The following is a 17,890-nucleotide window of genomic DNA, read 5'->3' as shown; positions in this document are numbered from 1 at the left end:
CAGTTGAGTAGACCGTAGACCTGACATACTTTATATCGCTCACTCAATTGGCATGCATTGTTTTGTCACAGATAATTCCAGTTATCACTTTTATCAGTCGTTTTGTTGTCGCTGTGAACTCAATTTTTTGTGTTTTGCTCCTACAGGCACTTTTGCGATTAGCGTTATGTAAAACCAGACACCACGAAAGGTTCGTAATTGCCAAGAATGTTTTTGATTTTTACCGTTTGTGGTAAAATGATAACCCTAGTCTAGTTGTTTCTGAAAGGCAGATATAACTTTTATAAATCTAAAATGGTGTTGAAGGTTTGAGGCAGACATCTACAAGGAGTGGACCGCATCGGTTGATGAGCGATCTCAGTACAACCTCACACAACCACTTATCACTAGAAACGAAGCAACTAAAATTATCAACGTAAACTTCAATCCACAGGTGGGACAAACAAACGTTATGCAATACAAAGTTGTGCTGCACTATTAAAAAAAGTTAAAAAAAAATGTTTTAAAAATTTGGACTGTCCCAAATAAAAGTCCGAAAGTTTGTTTACTTAGAAACCGATTCTTTTTTAAGTAATTAATTATTCTGTTGGATACTTAATTTGGTGTGATTTTAAAGAAAACGTTTCGTTTGGCGCCTTTATACAACTCTGCTAAGGCGAGAAATTAATTGCGTAAAACAGTAAAGCAGGGTAAGACATTGAAATTCGGTTGTTTTTGGAAAATGTTAAGTCGTTTATGCTGTTTACCATCAGAAAATGCAACAATAAAGTATACAACTATAATAAAACAGCCACTGCACGTGAAAGCTTAAGCCAGGCGTTCGCATATTATTGTTACAATCAATTGCTTACGCCAAAGTGTGTAAATCTATTAAGTTATATTGAAAAACATGAATTTTAGTTAAACTGGCGATAATTGAAATAATATGTTCGTGCCCCCTAGGCGGGCCGAGGGCCACGGTTGAGAAACCCTATAGTTTACAGTGTTATTTGTCGTTGTTAAACACTGCATTCTGATTTCTGGAATTGCGTTTTGTCTTTATAGTGTGTTCCTTTTTATATTGATAGTTTTATTTTGTTATTTGTTCATCGCTATTAAGTTACGTTTACATAACAAAATATAACAAGATATGATTATGTCAATTAGGCGAAACTGATATCCTTTGGGTTTTGTTTTGTATTCTGAAACTTTCTTTCCTACTTATATTTTTTAAAGATAAAATTGTTTTTTCTAAAAACGTTTTGTCACTGCATTTTCAGCTGGTCAGTGTTTTACGAGAAGTGAAATACCTAGAAGTAGGAGATAGCGATGATATTCCAGAAGAAGCCTCAAAAATATTTGCTGCAAAAGAATCTTACAGACAATACGTGGCCAATCTTGATCTTGCACAACAATGGTACAACAAGGTATATACCGTGAATCTGATGATGTTCGAATATTGCAAAATAATTCTGTAGGAAGAAGTATGCCTTTTGAAGTCTAAAATTAAATACGTGGTTTTGTTTATTTTTCCAAATAAGGTAAGAAATACGATCCTTGACGTGGAATATCCGTTAATTGAAGGGCAGTTGGACGCAATCGACGATAAACTCCAAAAAGCTGAAAAAGATCTTTGTTGGAAAAGCGAAGGCAAGTAGTTTCTATTATTGTGTAACATCACTTCCACTGTTGAATAACAAAAAGAGCGCAGATGTCTTTCGCAAATACGTAAAACTTGTGGTCCATAATAAATGCGTATTTGCGGTGCCACATCCATCTCGGGTATAGGTTAAACAAAATGTAGGCGACCATTAAGCTGTGACTTCTTAAGAACTATTATATATTATGCTGTACCGTCTCCGCATTAGTTTGCTAAAACCGCTTGTTATTGCTTATGACTAGGGCGATTATTTTTTGACTTGTCAAAAAGAGTTAAAATTTTGTCAAAATTTACATGTTAGGTCAAAATTTGTCAAAATTTTTTCAAGTCAAAATCCAATGAAAGGAACATAAATCGCTTACAAAATTAAAAAAACTATAGTCAGCTTTTTGAAATTGGTCGTTTAGTTTTTTGTTAAATTAATCTTTCAATTTTATCAAAAAAAATTAGTTTTGATTTATATTCAAAGTCATTTTAACCGTATTATATCTTCATTAGAGCAATATAAGGTATAAAAAACGTATGAATAACGACGCCTAGGTTATTTAAATCAATGTATTTCTAACAGGTCAAAATATTGTCAAATAAATTATTTTTAAGTCAAAATTTGTCAAAATTTCCTAATTTTTAGGTCAAAAAATAATCGCCCTACTGATGACAAATGACTGTGGCAATTTGAAATTTGAGCAACATCGTTAGACAAAATTTGCATTTACTTGGTAAAATTGGCCAAAAGTACAGTTTTCTTGGGGGGAGGGGCGGACATCGCCAGCAAAAAAACGTCTTCGCTCTACTGATAGCCGCTGAGTGCATGTGAAATGGGTTTACGAAATACCCCACAATAACAGTAAAATCTTTATGGATACGAAATGTAATGTTGGTACCAAATAGTTCTTGGTGGCCTTGTTGTTGCCTATTAATTACTATTTCATATTACGTTAGGCCATATCATGTTGGTGTGCTTATACCCCGTGTTACAACGGATGATATAACAAATTGACTTGTGGCCATTTAACATGTCTAAGAAAAGTAATGTTTCGTATTGCGTCCAAAATTGGTCGCGAAATAAACAATCGAACTAAAACCTTAAGGATACGGCCAATTTTAAATCAGGAACACCATTACATACTAACACAGGCAATGCTCGTCGTTAACAAATACGTATTATCGGTGCCAAATCATTCTCGGAAAGGTTTAGTAAATCAGCGCTGACGCAAACCGCCTATACAAAGTAACTAAATTCCGTGTCGTAAACTTTGTAAGGATAAAAAAACAAAAATACGTAAACTTTTTAAGGATACGACGAAACATTTTTATGTAAACGTCGCACTACGTGGCGCTACCCGTTTGTTAAGATAAATTTTGAAACATATGATGTTTTTTTTTTATTCTTTTGTATAGCCTCCATGTAAAATAGCGCTGATCGTCCCTTGACTGTTTGCCGCTGCCCCACAATAAGAGTAACACCCTATAACAGGGGTGGCCAGCCAATGAGATACCAAGAGCCGCTTTTGTAACTTGATTAACCACAAATAGCCACACCCTACACACATGGAACGAAAAGAATAGCCTATAACTCCATTTCGTATTCACCCCCACAAAACGATCGCACGAAGCGGGAAAAAAGTGCCTTTATTTCGTTAAATAGACAAATTTTAATTTAAAAGGAGACGCGACGCATTGGATAAAATACACATTTCTAGATATAGTGTCATTTATCAATACTATTTGGGCATAGTTTGTGCGTTTAAACAGTGTTACTACAAATACAATAGCCTAAAGGCAAACAGTCTGAGTCGGAACCGGCAATAATCCATAAAAAATTTAAAAAAATCATAAGTGCAACATGAACGTAAGCGCCGCACATAACTGGGTGAAGAGCCGGCCAACCCTGCCCTATAAGCTTACGGCCTGTATATTATTGGCATTTAATCGAATAACGTCTTATAAATTATCGCATTAATCTTCGTGGCTGCAAAACATTAGCATACATTTTTTCATTTGGTTAAAATTGTGTGTTTATTGAAATGAAACGACTAAATGCTCTACATTTGGCTAAGCACGTCTTACGCATTTTACGTAATAAAACCTGTGACATAAATATATTGTTCGAGAATCGCTAACAAACTTTTTTTACGACCACGTAGGTAGTTACGAGTAATAAGTTCATAACATAAGCTAAATTTCTCAAAAATTGCATAGTTTCGTAAGCTTATAGTGCATGGAACAAAATAAATCGTAACTGCTTTTGAATTTCCCAGGAGTGTGGGAATACATTCAAGAGGTAAGAGACCAGGTTCGCGATTTGGAGGAACGCGTTCAAAAATCCAAAGACAACGTTGGTCAAATCAACAAGGTCATGACGACATGGGTGCTGCCATTGTTTGAAAGGAAAGAAAATAAAAAGGTTTGTTTCATACAATTAACCCCAAGGAATTTTATTGTAAATGAAAATATGTTTATGAACGAAATAGTCGTCGTTGTCAGGTTTAATAGGTATATCCGTTTTGTGGATTACAACATATGTTATGATAAATAGTACAACAGAAGTTTTCCATTAAAATACTTGTCGTCGGTGGGGGTATTAAAATACTTGACGTAGGAAAACACCGATAGTAATTCTATTGCAAGGCCTTAAACTTAAACACTGTAAAATTGCTGTCCGAAGCACTGACAGTAGCATGCTATTAAATATTCCATATTTCAAGTTTTATGTAATGTCTATCGTCTAAAGCAGTGTTTCTTAACCTTTTTGGCTCTCGTACCCCTTTAGCTTTCATGAAATTTTCTCGTACCCCTGTCTACAATGACCGACGGAAGTAAATTAAATTGTAATGATAGGTATTAAACTCAATGTATTTCTAACTTCCGTGTTGAATGCATGCATTAAATACAGTCTTGTGAGCAACAATATTTACAACACACAAAAAATCAGTCAATTTAATATTGTTTTTTTATGTTGCTTTTCGTAGTTGCCGAAATACAAATATGCCTAAATGGTACACGTACCCTGGTTAAGAACCCCTGGTCTAAAGCGTTTTACCCGTTTTAAAAAAATTTGAAAAAAAAATTGAAAAATAGGAAAAAAATTTAAAAAATGTTTGAAAATAACTATATGAATTGTAAGGGATCTGAATGAAATGACCATTTCTTCTCTAACAGTTTACGCCAAAACATTCGCCTATCCCAAAACGCTAGCATTTTTGTTATTTGACGTATTCCTTGTACTCTTGTTTTTCTTTTGTCCTTCTTGTGATCTTCTCACTTGTTTGTTTAGGACAACTTGTTGAATCTGGATGACCGGGAAGATCGTTTAAATAAGCGCTATACGTTCATAAAGGAAAACGCAAATCAAGTTCATAATTTACTTCAGGTAAGTTGCATATTAATTAACACTAATGTGATGGTCCCAGGTTTTAAAAAAATTAATCTTCAATAAAAAAATAGATTTTTTATTAATACCAAATGCTGTAATTTCTTAGGAAAACATGGACCTTTTGAAAGCGTCTGACACAGACATGTGGAAAAATTATGTAATGTATGTTGACGACATGGTGATTGACGGCTGTTTTAACGCCATCGAGTGTTCAATGAAGTTTCTCCTCCAGCAGACCGACTCCAAACTAGGACTCAACCCCCTATTCCAGGCAACACTTGAGCTAAATGCTCCGGATATGATTTTCAAGTGAGTTGTTCTTGTCATTTTACGGGGTATTTAATAATTACTATAAAAATCATTAAATGCTTCTTTTAACTGCTTTAACTTATATTAGACCATCTATGGATGATGGAATGGAGGACGGATTCTATGAACAAGTTGAAGGCCTCTTAAAGGACATGTACACAATGTCTTCACTTATTCCCAGACTTGCTAAAGACAATAGCAGCGATCACTACCAAGTAAAACGCTTTGTATTTTTGAGAGACTGCACTCGTTGGGAACATATATAATGCGCGGTGGTTGCATATCTTGTTCTTTACAATATTATGCAAACACGTTACTCGGCGACTTGTGTTGGGTGGGAGAAAAAGATAACATCACATTCGGCACATTAAACCCCCTTATCTGGGTTATTGGGTATTGTTCACTCCGCCCCCCAACTGTATTAAAAATGCTACATTTAAAGAGAAAAGTTTGGAGGCCTATTGCTTTCACTATTTAAATAACGCCGACTTTATATAAAAAAGGCCTAATTTAAAAAATAGCTTATGAGAGATTTATCTGATAATAAGTCTACTTAGTAAGTCGAAAGCTTTGTTGTAAGAAGTCAAAGAACACGGATTTATGTTTGCTTAATAGGCTACAGCTATACGTAAAGTAAATTATGTTATTTATGTTTAAAGGCAGATATGGAAGACATGGCAGATCTGAACGACATGAAAAACGAGTTACTGGAACGAGTCCAAGCAGTTATGGACAAAGCATGCGAGTACAGGAACGGGTAACTAAATAATTGTTTTATGTTTTTTGTGAAATAAGGTCAGAGAAAAAATGTTTAGTTACTAATTCATTTTCGGTTGAGACGCCAACGTAAATATCAAAGTAGATTCCTTGTAGTAGTATGAAATATGAGTCCTGTTTTCCTGTTTCAGTGCAAGTCTGTTGCAAATAATTCATCACGTAACCTTCTTATTTGACACAGAATATATAAGCTAAACTTGCTTTTATTTCAGTTTCGATAACTACGCATATCTTTGGATTGACGACCGCAACGAATTTATGAAACAATTCCTTACTTATGGTCACGTGCTCACGTCGGAAGAGATCGAGGCTCATGCAGAGGAAGGTGTCCCAGAAAATCCTCCAACCCTAGATATGTTCAAAGAGCAGGTGAGCTCACATTTGTCCCAGTTATTAGGGTAAGCTAAATGCAATTGACATTTAAGACGTTGTTTAAGGTTCTTTTGAATTGGTTTTGACGCAAAAAACATCTTAGTATAGACCAAATATGTATAACATTCACAGGCTTCCTAAACCCAGAAATTATCCTGGTTAAAAATCAATAGCTAAAATTACTTCGCCTGTACCTGAATTTTGGTTAATTTATTGCTTTGACCAACTTTTTGTTTTCGTGTAGGTGGACACTTATGAGAAGATCTACTGTGAAGTAGAAGAAATCAACCCAGTGGCTGTGTTCGACTCTTGGTTCCGCGTCGATGCCAAACCTTTTAAACAGGCCTTGTTGAACATTATTAAAAGATGGAGTTTTATGTTCAAACAACATCTTATCGATCACGTCACGAACAGGTGTGAGGAAATTAAACGAGTTATGTTTTGTAAAAAACAGTGAGATAACAAATCAAATAGGAGCCAAATGATATTGTCTAATAATATTACATATATAAGTAATTTTACATTCTCCAAAAAACACTGCATTTGAACTGTATTTATTAAACATTTGATTTAAACTCATTTGTGCCTTACGTTTTGTAATATGTTTAACACGCGTTTTGTCTTAGTTTGGCGGACCTGGACAACTTCATAAAGGTTGTGGACAAAGGAATGACCGTCGAAATCAGCGAACAACTCGACTACGACAACTTAGTGGCTCTAATTGAAAACCTAAGGGTAAATTGTAATATAAGTATCAATACAAAAAATGTTTTTTTAATCTAAATCATGTGTTACTTTATGTTTGTTTATATTGCGACAAATCATTAAGCAAACCAACGTTTCAGATGTTAAACGTTGTTTCCTCTTTCTCAATTATTTTCGGTGTTTAGGATGTTAAATCTCGCCAAAGCACTACAGATGAGATGTTTGAGCCTCTAAAACAAACTATCGAACTTTTAAAGACCTATGACCAGGAAATGCCCGAAGACATTCACAAACAATTGGAGGTAATATAATTTGATTGTGATTTAATATTGACTTGTTTAATAAAATATTAAAATTACCTAAATTCCCAAATATGTTTTTTTTTCTGAAATTTGTTTTGTATATATTTGTAATACAATTACCGAATAGGGAGTTTGAATAAATGCTTGTCACGTGAAGTTCTATTGTTATGTTTGGAGTAGGAGTTACCTGAGAAATGGAACAATACCAAGAAAACTGCAGCAACTGTCAAGCAAGCAGTTGCTCCTTTGCAATCCAACGAAGTTGCGATTCTCAGAAGGAAATGTAGCACTTTTGATGTACGTTTAATACATAACCCATATATTTGAGAAAATGGTATTATTTAGTGTCGGAATGCAATTTATTTCAAATTTAATTGTAAAATAATTTCCGGAAACACTCTGGTTCAAGAAAAATCAGAACATTTAACAGTTATCGCTGAACCTAAAGTTCAGCAATGTCTTACTTTGTGCAACTAAAATTTTAAAGTTAAGTGTTGCCTTTTTAGCAAAAATAAGAACATTTTTATGTATCTTTACATTTTTGCTGAGTGAACCAATTAATCTTTGCTAAACATTGTGTTACTCTAAACATCTGTAGGTCCAGCAACACGAGTTTCGTGAGCGTTTCCGTAAGGATGCCCCGTTCCGCTTTGCGTCTGACCGGCCCTACCAACTGCTGGATCGCTGTCACGAGGAGATTATGGCTATGGAAGACGAGATGAAAAAACTTTACGACGCGGCCGCCATCTTTGAAATTAATGCTCCTGACTTCAAACAAATGAAGCAGTGTCGTAAGGAGGTAAAATTTACCTTTTAAAAAGAATTTTTTTTATTGTTTAAATAATTCATGTATGAAGTATGGCTGACCATAAATGCATATAAAAATATAACCAACAACTTCATTTAAAGTATTTTACGTTTGATGTGGACCAGGAGTGTCAAACTCAATCTTACCGTGAGTCGCATGACTTATTTTTGGGTACGCACCATTAAAACTAAGAATCAAAAACCGGTTTTATAATCAATTAAATTCAAGTATAGGAACTTACTGTAGCTTAATTTATAGTGTAGATATGCAAACAGATATTTTTGTAGCATTCATAAAAATAAATAAAATATAGTGGAATGCATTGTCGGATACCACAAGTTTGGCGCACCCATTTTTTTTTAATTTTACACAGGCAAACTGGTCAAGTTTATAATAATTATTTAGATTTGATTTGTAGCACATGGCAATAGTCTTAAAAAAAGCAAATGCGATAATATAATTGGCGTGTTGAAAATTCACGTGATTTTGAAGTACAAATGAAAAACAGCTTGATTCGCACAGAACATGCAAAACAATTTAAGCGCATGATAAAGTTTAAAAAAGTTTTTGAACTGGCGCTCTTGATGGTCCCGAGGACCGTTACTTTGACACCCCTGATTTAGAGTACATAATAATGACTGATGTTTCAAAGGTTGTCCTGCTGAAATGTTTGTGGGATATGATTACACTGGTTAAAACCAGCATCGAGGACTGGAAGACAACAAAATGGGCGAGCATCAACGTGGAGCAAATGGAACTTGACTGTAAAAAGTTTGCAAAAGACATAAGGGCTCTCGATAAGGAGGTATTACATGTATGAAATGTATATACTAACATAATACGATCAGCTAGCTGGTCTACCCAAACTATTAGTTATTATTTGTCCTGTCTAAGAGAAACATATGTTATTTTTGGTCAGATGAGAGCCTGGGATTCGTTCGGAGGACTTGATTCATTGGTGAAAAATATGCTAACTTCACTTCGCGCTGTCAGTGAGCTTCAAAACCCAGCGATTCGCGAACGTCATTGGCAGCAACTTATGCAGGCCACTAAGGTGAGGAAATTACAGTCTTGCCCCTAGGCGCACATTCTTCAAAAATAGCTATAATATGTATAAGATTGACTACAGTCATTTTCTAATTTGAATGAAAAACGATCCCAAAAATGTTTTAAGTAGCCTTTAATGAAAGTTCTATTTTTTATTAATTTTAGGTTAAGTTTGTGATGGACGACGACACGACTTTGGCCGATCTGCTTAAACTTAACCTACATAATTTTGAAGATGAAGTTCGGGGAATTGTAGACAAAGCTGTGAAAGAAATGGGCATGGAAAAGGTAAACCTATTTTCTTGTTTTCTTCTGTTTAATGATTTATGTATGATATCCTTTATGTCATCTTTTTCTTTTTCCAGATTTTAAAAGAGTTGGACGTAATTTGGAGCACAATGGAGTTTAAATATGAACCTCACACGCGTACGAAAATTCCTCTTTTGCAATCAGATGAAGAACTTATCGAAACCCTTGAAGAGAACCAGGTACGGCATGCCAGTGCACAGTTGGTTTAAATAACTGAAAAAAAAATTTAACTACAATTTTTATCGCAATTTTTTATTGTATTTATAAATAAACGGGGATTTATTTCTGTTATGTAGGTACAACTTCAAAACCTAATGACCTCCAAATATATCGCCTATTTCCTGGACCAAGTGTCTGGGTGGCAGAAAAGGCTCTCCACGGCTGACTCGGTCATCTCCATATGGTTTGAGGTGCAGAGGACCTGGTCATACCTAGAGGCGATCTTTATCGGCTCCGAGGACATCCGATCCCAACTTCCAGAAGATTCGAAGCGTTTTGAGGGAATCGATATTGACTTCAAGGTATGTAGTTGTTTTGGTGTTTGTGTGAGTACAACCTATACAAAATAGGGTTAACAGGAATGCTACTCTTGTAAACTGTGATATATAGTAGGCTACTATATCTGTTTAATTAGAAATAACTAAATAAATACTTTGACGGAAAATAAATAAATAAACACTTTGACGGAATTTTGTGTCAGTTCTTCATAAAATATCTGTTGATAAAATATACGCCTAACACAAAATATAATTTAAGTGACCTTTACATGCATTACAGGAGTTAGTAGCGTGGATGGAATCGACCCCAAATGTGGTTACCGCTACGAACAAAGCAGGACTTTACGACCGACTGGAAGATCTTCAGAAACGTCTTGCCATGTGCGAAAAAGCCTTAGCGGAATATTTGGATACAAAGCGTCTCGCCTTCCCGCGCTTTTATTTCGTTTCTTCTGCCGATCTGCTGGACATTTTATCCAACGGTGTGTTTCGATTCGGCATATCTAGTTTATTACACAAGGGATATCGACAGACATGCCACCTGGTCTTACATTAGGAACGTTTCCAAGAAGATAAAACATGCTTATCTTTCTAATTGTTTAAACCATGAGTGGAGGGAGCAAGTTTAGTCGCGGGGGAAAGCCCAAGTCGGTGGGCCGTAATAAAATATAATTGAAAAGTTTGTTGTTAAAACGTGTAGTTTCTAAGCTGTTTTTACAGCAACTGTTTATTTCGGGCGGACCTACGATTATATTTTCAATTGAAAATGGGCCTTACTAAATAAGAAAGTTGCAAAGCGTTTAAACCAAGCCCGAAAAAATTGCAAAATATGAGGAATGGCCTCATGCCCGTTTGTAAGGTGTGGCGGGCCGCATGCTTTACATTGGCAGTCCGGGCCGTAGATTACCGTACCCTGGTTTATACCCTACTGTGTATGTTAAAAAGAATAACTTTGTTCCTTTTTTAGGCGAAGCAGTCAACTTGCTTTCCCATTTTATCAAATATTGTCTAGCTCGTTTTTTTACAACTGTGTAAGACTTTATTGTTTATATTAACAAAACTTAGCTGTTTAACTACAAAGTGTGTATTTAATTAGTTTTTGATGATAAACATGTTTCTTAGGCACAAATCCTGTCGCTGTTTCGCGCCATCTCGCCAAGTTGTTTGATAATATGGCCAAGCTCAAATTTAAGCCGGATTCCGACGGAAATCCAACCAAGACTGCCCTTGGAATGTTCAGTAAAGAGAGCGAGTATGTATAAAAATTGCACTTATTCTCAATTTGCTGTGAAACTAATTTCATACAAAAATCCTTTCGGGTAGTTTTAATATCGTTTTAACATGATAATAGAAGAAGAAATTTCAGTAAAAAATATTTAAATTAAAAGATATGTCGACTTTGATGTACCGTGCGAATGTGTTGGTCCTGTCGAAACTTGGCTTTACCGCTTAATGGAGATTATGAGGTCAACCGTCCGTCAGCAGATGACCGAAGGTGTTGTGACTTATGAAGAAAAACCGCGTGAACAGTGGATATTTGACTATCCTGCCCAGGTTAGACATACTTTACGACATACATTAAAACAGGGGTTAGTAAACTGGGGTCGATGGACCCCTTGGGGTCCGTGAACAAGTTTTAGGGGGTCCATGAAGGCCTAAAGGAAATATTAGTGTATATTTAAGAAGTCATGAGTTTTTCAAAGAAAAGACTTTAATTCAACGGTTTTGCACTGAATGTTTTTAGACTCCATTTACCTCTCACATTTTTTGACCGAAATACGCAGATTTCAAAAGTCTATTTGTAGTGTGACGTCAATTTATAACGTGATATCTGAAAATGTTTTGCCTACTGTGGTCCACGCGAAGCAAAAAAACAAATTAGGAGTCCGCGGTAAAAAAAGTTTAATAACACCTGCATTAACATATCAATAATAAGGCATTGTTGTGCAATTGCATTCATCCTGCGAAACAACCTACAATATGTTAACGTATACCTTTCCGGCTTTTTATGACCTAAAACGCATCAAACACCGAGCCCGTTTAGCCAAGGTTACTCCAATGTTTACGCTATTTGCTTGGATTTTGAATTCGACATTCTTGTAGCTTGTTGCGCTTAGTGGTGCTGGTGCAACTATGTCTGTCAATTTGTGCGCTACATTAAACACAAATCTGGCTAACGTACTCGGTGTGACTTTTTCTGTCCGTCATGCGCGACCAGGCCAGTATCAAGAAATCACAGCTATTTAAAGAAAACTCATTTTTTATCCCGCAAGCACGATCCTATTTTTGTTATTTTGTGCATTTTAAATGTTGACCTTCTGTTAAAATTATTACAATGCAGGTTGCTCTTCTTGGGACTCAAATTTGGTGGACCACTGAAGTCAATATCGCTTTTTCCAGGCTCGAAGAAGGCTACGAAAACGCGATGAAAGATTACTACAAAAAACAGGTCTTTGAATCACTATAGCATTTCATATCAATACGCGGATTACAGTATCCATTGTCCTATTCAGTGTCAATAGTCAAATAATTATATCAACTTATTTTTTTATTCCTATACAAAAATGATAGAAATGCCTGTATATATATGTATACTGTATTACCAACCTACTATCGTTGTGCATTTACAGATTAATCAGTTAAACACCTTAATCGGTCTACTGATCCGGGACCTTAACTCCAGAGATCGTCAAAACGTCATGACGATCTGCACAATCGACGTGCACGCTAAGGACGTTGTCGGAAAGTTAATCGACCAAAAGGCAAGTAATAAGTCGCCATATTGTCCCAAATAAAAAACGATTATGTCACTAAAGGAAAGCTGTTAAGTTTTTCCTTATTTTTGTAGATTGACAGCGCGCAGGCATTTCTCTGGCTTTCACAACTCCGGCTACGATGGGACGACAAAGTGAATCACGGCTTTGGCAACATTTGTGACGCGCAGTTTCGCTATTCGTACGAGTACCTTGGTTGTACTCCCCGGCTTGTCATCACTCCACTCACTGACAGGTTTGTTAGAGCTTTATGTTATATCAAAATATCTTTAGAACCAATTCTTTAAAGGATTTAAAAACGGAATTCTTTTCCAAAATAAAAAAATTATAATTTTTTGACAAATATCCATTATTTATCCATCCCGTGAAAATGCAAGTGCTGTGTACCAAACAATTCATACTGGAACTTAATAGCAAAATGACACCCTTTAATTGTTTCATTATTATGCGTTTTTTTCTTAGTTGTGTTTTTAAAGTAGTAATATATATATAATATATATTATATATATATATTGGTTAAAATACGGTTTACATTCTAGGTGTTACATCACCTTGACTCAGTCTCTTCATCTAACCATGAGTGGGGCCCCTGCCGGGCCAGCTGGAACCGGTAAGACAGAAACCACAAAGGATCTGGGTCGAGCTTTGGGAATCATGGTGTATGTTTTCAATTGCTCCGAACAGATGGACTACAAGTCGATCGGAAACATCTACAAGGTAGCCAACAAACATAGCATTAGTCGTTTTTACTTTTGTATAGTTAAAAATAGGCTTGGATATAATTATTATCTTTGTGTTACCTTATACAAAGCGTTAAAATTCTCTTGTTTACCATTTAGGGTCTTGCCCAGACTGGAGCTTGGGGGTGCTTTGACGAGTTTAACCGAATTTCGGTTGAGGTGTTATCTGTCGTCGCTGTGCAGGTAATTGCGTTTTATAACTATTATAAAATCTAAAAACCGAAGATTTATTATTGTTCACCAATTATGGCTTATATGAAGGTGTAAGTGTATCCCTGACCGCAGACAAATTCAATATTGACATTTAATTGCATAACCTTTTATTATGTTGTGAAAAGCTAGCAAAAAGATAAAATCATACAAGTTTCAACAGAAGGTTTCTTGTTGATTTATGACGAGAACATCGTCAGAGTTTTAACTATATGTAAAATTAATTAAATTAATTTATTAATTACCAATGCTTTTATTCAATGTTAAAAATTAACATTACCGAAACATCATAATGTATCATCAGTTTGAGTAATTAGGATTACAGTTATAAAGAATGTTTATTTTACTTTGGTTTAAATAATTAAAACATTTGACGTCATAGCGTCGTCACGAATTGTATCACCTAGTAATCAAATTAATGTTTTTTTGGTTGTAGGCTTCAGTTTCCTTATGTATCCACTCCGGAGTGCCTATACGTTAAACTGCAAAATTAACCTGACACAAAGCATTTTTTTGTTAATGACGCATCGCTTTGATCCAGTAGAATGTTTTGTTACACTCAGTATACTATTTAATAAGAGACTAACCTCAAGGTTTTATAACCGTTTTAAATTTTAGTACGGACGAAGTTATTATTAAATCACATTTTTTTCTGGGACTTTTATGAGTTAGTTTCTTGCAGAATCAATAAAAACCTTTTTTTGGCAATTACTGACTTTCTGCAAAACAGGTAAAGACAATTCAGGACGCCATTCGCGAGAAACGCGAGAGGTTTGACTTTCTTGGCGAAGAGATACGACTTGTGCCCACTGTCGGACTCTTCATCACCATGAACCCTGGTTATGCTGGTCGCACAGAACTCCCTGAAAATTTAAAAGCACTCTTCAGGTGTGTGACGTCATAAGTCTTCTGTAATCCAAAAAGATCGAAAAAATAAGCGTTCACCCTTGCCCCGCAGATAGTTTAATGTTACATTTTAGAAATTCCATTCCTACATATAAAATTTAAAATTACATTAGTTTAACAAAGGCTCAAAATATATATTTTAATCATTAAATTTTTAATCTAAAATGTGGTTTGGCGACAGGCCATGTGCTATGGTTGTTCCCGACTTCGCCATGATTTGCGAGATCATGTTGGTGGCCGAGGGTTTCATCGACAATCGGTTGCTTGCTCGCAAGTTTATCACGCTTTACACGCTGTGCCGAGAACTCCTCTCTAAGCAAGATCACTACGATTGGGGACTGAGGGCAATCAAGTCCGTGTTAGTGGTTGCAGGTGCACTCAAGCGTAGCGACCCCGGACGAGCTGAAGACCAGGTGTTGTTTCATGCTAAAATGGATTTGTTTAAACATATAAAAACACGGATATAAAATAATTTGCATTAAAAAAACGGAATAGAATACTGTTGTCCACCGCCAAATTGCAAGACATTAATTGATTATTTGCTATACAACTATATTTTTTCAGTTGTGTAATGTAGCCTGTGTTTAATTTAGGTTCTGATGAGAGCTTTGCGTGATTTCAACATCCCAAAGATTGTCACTGACGATTTGCCAGTATTTATGGGTCTCATTGGAGATCTTTTCCCGGCATTGGATGTACCTAGGAAACGCGACCCCGACTTTGAAAAGCAAGTTAGGGTAAGCAATCTTGAATCCACCGAACTGCTGGAAAATGAAACGAAACTGTTTTTTATTGATTTATTACAAGGTTTAAAAAATACTTTTTCTTTCAGGAATCTATTCTGCAACTTAAATTGCAACCAGAAGACAACTTTCTACTTAAAATTGTCCAACTCGAGGAGTTGCTTGGTGTTCGTCACTCGGTGTTCGTAATCGGAAACGCTGGCACAGGAAAGTCACAGGTCGGTCATTCAAATTAATTTTTTAAATTGACTCCCCCTAAAGTAATGTCTCAAAATTCAATATATCTGATTGATGTAGGTCGTTTTAAAAAAACTTGTTTCTCTTTTAGATCTTGAAATCCTTAAACAAAACCTACCAGATTCAAAAACGCAAGCCGATGTGGGTAGACATAAATCCAAAGGCAGTTACAAACAACGAACTTTACGGTAAATAATATTTTAGTAAAAGAGTGGACATCTTTGGTCAGTTTTAAAACAACGAAAAATAGCTATTTATAGATTTTAAACTATGTATAAATATTTTGTTTTATTGACTAAGTAAACAAGTAGTGCTTTTTGCATTTTAAAGGTGTTATTAACCCGGCCACCCGTGAATGGAAAGATGGACTTTTTTCCACCATAATGCGAGATTTGTCAAACGTGCAACATGACGGCCCAAAATGGATTGTACTTGATGGCGATATTGATCCAATGTGGATTGAATCGCTCAACACTGTCATGGATGACAATAAGGTTGGCATCGAACACAACTACTGAACTAAACCATTGTTTAAAATCTTAAACTCGTCGACATTTAACTTGTTTTTAAATGTTAAGTTACTTATGATAGCAGTTTAGTCACTTATTATTTTTAAAACTGACACCAACAAAAGTTAAAGTGACTTTATCTTGTTGTAGGTTCTCACGCTCGCCAGTAATGAAAGAATTCCATTAACGCCAACGATGAGAATGCTGTTTGAAATCAGTCATTTAAAAGCAGCCACGCCAGCAACAGTATCAAGGTATATTCATATCAGCATTATTTTTTCCCCTAATTGTTTACTTTAAGCCACTAAATACGATATGAACTAATAAAAATCTTATTTAAAAGAAAATTATTTGCAGAGCCGGTATCTTGTTCGTAAATCCTGCGGATTTGGGTTGGAATCCTCCAGTGTCCAGTTGGATCGACGGTCGTGAGGTTCAATCTGAGAGAGCCAACCTCACAATTCTGTTTGACAAATATGTGCCTCCCATATTGGATGCACTCAAATTTAGGTGAGCGCTGACAGTCAAATGTGTTAACATACCTATTATACAACTAATATGTATATCGACACGAAAATGAGGAAAACAAATCGTCGGGCGGACAATAGAAGCAGAAGAATAAACTAAATTGTTTTCTCTTATTTAGGTTTAAAACGATCATCCCAATCCCGGAACAAAGTATGATCCAGATGTTGTGCTACTTGTTGGAAGTGATGCTGACACCTGAGAACACTCCTCCCGATTGTCCCAAGGACTTGTACGAACTTTACTTCGTCTTCGCTTGTGTGTGGGCCTTTGGTGGTGCAATGTTCCAAGACCAGGTAAATTGCAACAAACCAGGTCCTGCTAAATGAATTTAAAACGGTTTAAAACGTATGGCTTAATCAAAACTCGTAACAGGTAATAAAAACAAAATTGAATTCATTTTTTCATTTGCAGCTTGTTGACCATCGAGTAGAATTTAGCAAGTGGTGGACAACCGAGTTCAAAACCATCAAGTTTCCTAGTCACGATACAGTGTTCGATTACTACATTGATCCAGGGACCAAGAAATTCCAGCATTGGTCCGATCTTATTCCTCCGTTTGAGCTTGACCAAGAAATTCCTTTGCAGGTAATTTAAAGCTTTTTGAACAAAAAATAGGCTTTATAATTAAAACATCAATTTAATATTAAATAAAAAGCATTTATGTTGCATTTGCCACTTTAAGAGGTATTCGAAAATCCAAGGTATACCTACCTTCCTTAAGACTAACTCGCACTACCCCAAATTATAATTAAAAGGTGCTTTAAAAACAAGACAACAAAACGTTGCAACTTTCAGGCGGTTTTGGTACACAACAGCGAAACCATTCGCGTGAAATACTTCATGGACTTGCTGATGGCCAAACTTCGACCAGTTATGCTGGTTGGCACTGCCGGAACCGGAAAGTCAGTTTTGGTCAACAATAAACTGGCTAGTTTGGACGAAGAATACTTCGTGGTGGCAAACGTGCCCTTTAACTACTACACAACCTCACAAATGTTACAAAGTAAGTGAACTTTCGTATTTTTTTGTTATATTTATATACTTTTGGCTGCTACTAACTAGCAACATGTTGTTATTGGCATTCACTTTTTAACATTTTGAA

General features: G+C 35.7%; 1 protein-coding gene across 4 annotated transcripts in view; it reads left to right on the top strand.

Annotated features, from left to right (window-relative positions):
• LOC146168057 (dynein beta chain, ciliary-like) overlaps nucleotides 1–17,890 on the top strand; it is a 47,095-nt gene that overhangs the window by 11,181 nt on the left and 18,024 nt on the right. For all 4 annotated transcript variants that reach the window (XM_083387392.1, XM_083387467.1, XM_083387313.1 and 1 more), the window contains exons 14-51: nucleotides 307–433; nucleotides 1,260–1,406; nucleotides 1,521–1,629; nucleotides 3,901–4,046; nucleotides 4,917–5,012; nucleotides 5,122–5,324; nucleotides 5,413–5,539; nucleotides 5,984–6,081; nucleotides 6,314–6,470; nucleotides 6,718–6,887; nucleotides 7,100–7,208; nucleotides 7,364–7,480; nucleotides 7,661–7,777; nucleotides 8,079–8,279; nucleotides 8,941–9,093; nucleotides 9,208–9,342; nucleotides 9,501–9,623; nucleotides 9,701–9,823; nucleotides 9,941–10,165; nucleotides 10,422–10,623; nucleotides 11,264–11,393; nucleotides 11,530–11,695; nucleotides 12,483–12,590; nucleotides 12,772–12,903; nucleotides 12,990–13,150; nucleotides 13,455–13,632; nucleotides 13,755–13,838; nucleotides 14,596–14,753; nucleotides 14,953–15,184; nucleotides 15,365–15,508; nucleotides 15,604–15,732; nucleotides 15,843–15,939; nucleotides 16,082–16,245; nucleotides 16,411–16,514; nucleotides 16,618–16,770; nucleotides 16,907–17,081; nucleotides 17,200–17,373; nucleotides 17,584–17,791. In XM_083387392.1, the coding sequence (XP_083243518.1) occupies nucleotides 307–433; nucleotides 1,260–1,406; nucleotides 1,521–1,629; nucleotides 3,901–4,046; nucleotides 4,917–5,012; nucleotides 5,122–5,324; nucleotides 5,413–5,539; nucleotides 5,984–6,081; nucleotides 6,314–6,470; nucleotides 6,718–6,887; nucleotides 7,100–7,208; nucleotides 7,364–7,480; nucleotides 7,661–7,777; nucleotides 8,079–8,279; nucleotides 8,941–9,093; nucleotides 9,208–9,342; nucleotides 9,501–9,623; nucleotides 9,701–9,823; nucleotides 9,941–10,165; nucleotides 10,422–10,623; nucleotides 11,264–11,393; nucleotides 11,530–11,695; nucleotides 12,483–12,590; nucleotides 12,772–12,903; nucleotides 12,990–13,150; nucleotides 13,455–13,632; nucleotides 13,755–13,838; nucleotides 14,596–14,753; nucleotides 14,953–15,184; nucleotides 15,365–15,508; nucleotides 15,604–15,732; nucleotides 15,843–15,939; nucleotides 16,082–16,245; nucleotides 16,411–16,514; nucleotides 16,618–16,770; nucleotides 16,907–17,081; nucleotides 17,200–17,373; nucleotides 17,584–17,791 (5,582 nt within the window). The remainder of the gene's footprint in view (nucleotides 1–306; nucleotides 434–1,259; nucleotides 1,407–1,520; nucleotides 1,630–3,900; nucleotides 4,047–4,916; nucleotides 5,013–5,121; nucleotides 5,325–5,412; nucleotides 5,540–5,983; nucleotides 6,082–6,313; nucleotides 6,471–6,717; nucleotides 6,888–7,099; nucleotides 7,209–7,363; nucleotides 7,481–7,660; nucleotides 7,778–8,078; nucleotides 8,280–8,940; nucleotides 9,094–9,207; nucleotides 9,343–9,500; nucleotides 9,624–9,700; nucleotides 9,824–9,940; nucleotides 10,166–10,421; nucleotides 10,624–11,263; nucleotides 11,394–11,529; nucleotides 11,696–12,482; nucleotides 12,591–12,771; nucleotides 12,904–12,989; nucleotides 13,151–13,454; nucleotides 13,633–13,754; nucleotides 13,839–14,595; nucleotides 14,754–14,952; nucleotides 15,185–15,364; nucleotides 15,509–15,603; nucleotides 15,733–15,842; nucleotides 15,940–16,081; nucleotides 16,246–16,410; nucleotides 16,515–16,617; nucleotides 16,771–16,906; nucleotides 17,082–17,199; nucleotides 17,374–17,583; nucleotides 17,792–17,890) is intronic.

The sequence above is a fragment of the Ascidiella aspersa genome, chromosome 1 (assembly GCF_963924565.1).
Source record: "Ascidiella aspersa chromosome 1, kaAscAspe10.2, whole genome shotgun sequence".
Classification (NCBI taxonomy): Eukaryota; Metazoa; Chordata; class Ascidiacea; order Phlebobranchia; family Ascidiidae; genus Ascidiella; species Ascidiella aspersa.
The sequence above is the reverse complement of the archived record's forward strand: the minus strand, read 5'-3'. Positions and strand labels throughout refer to the sequence as shown.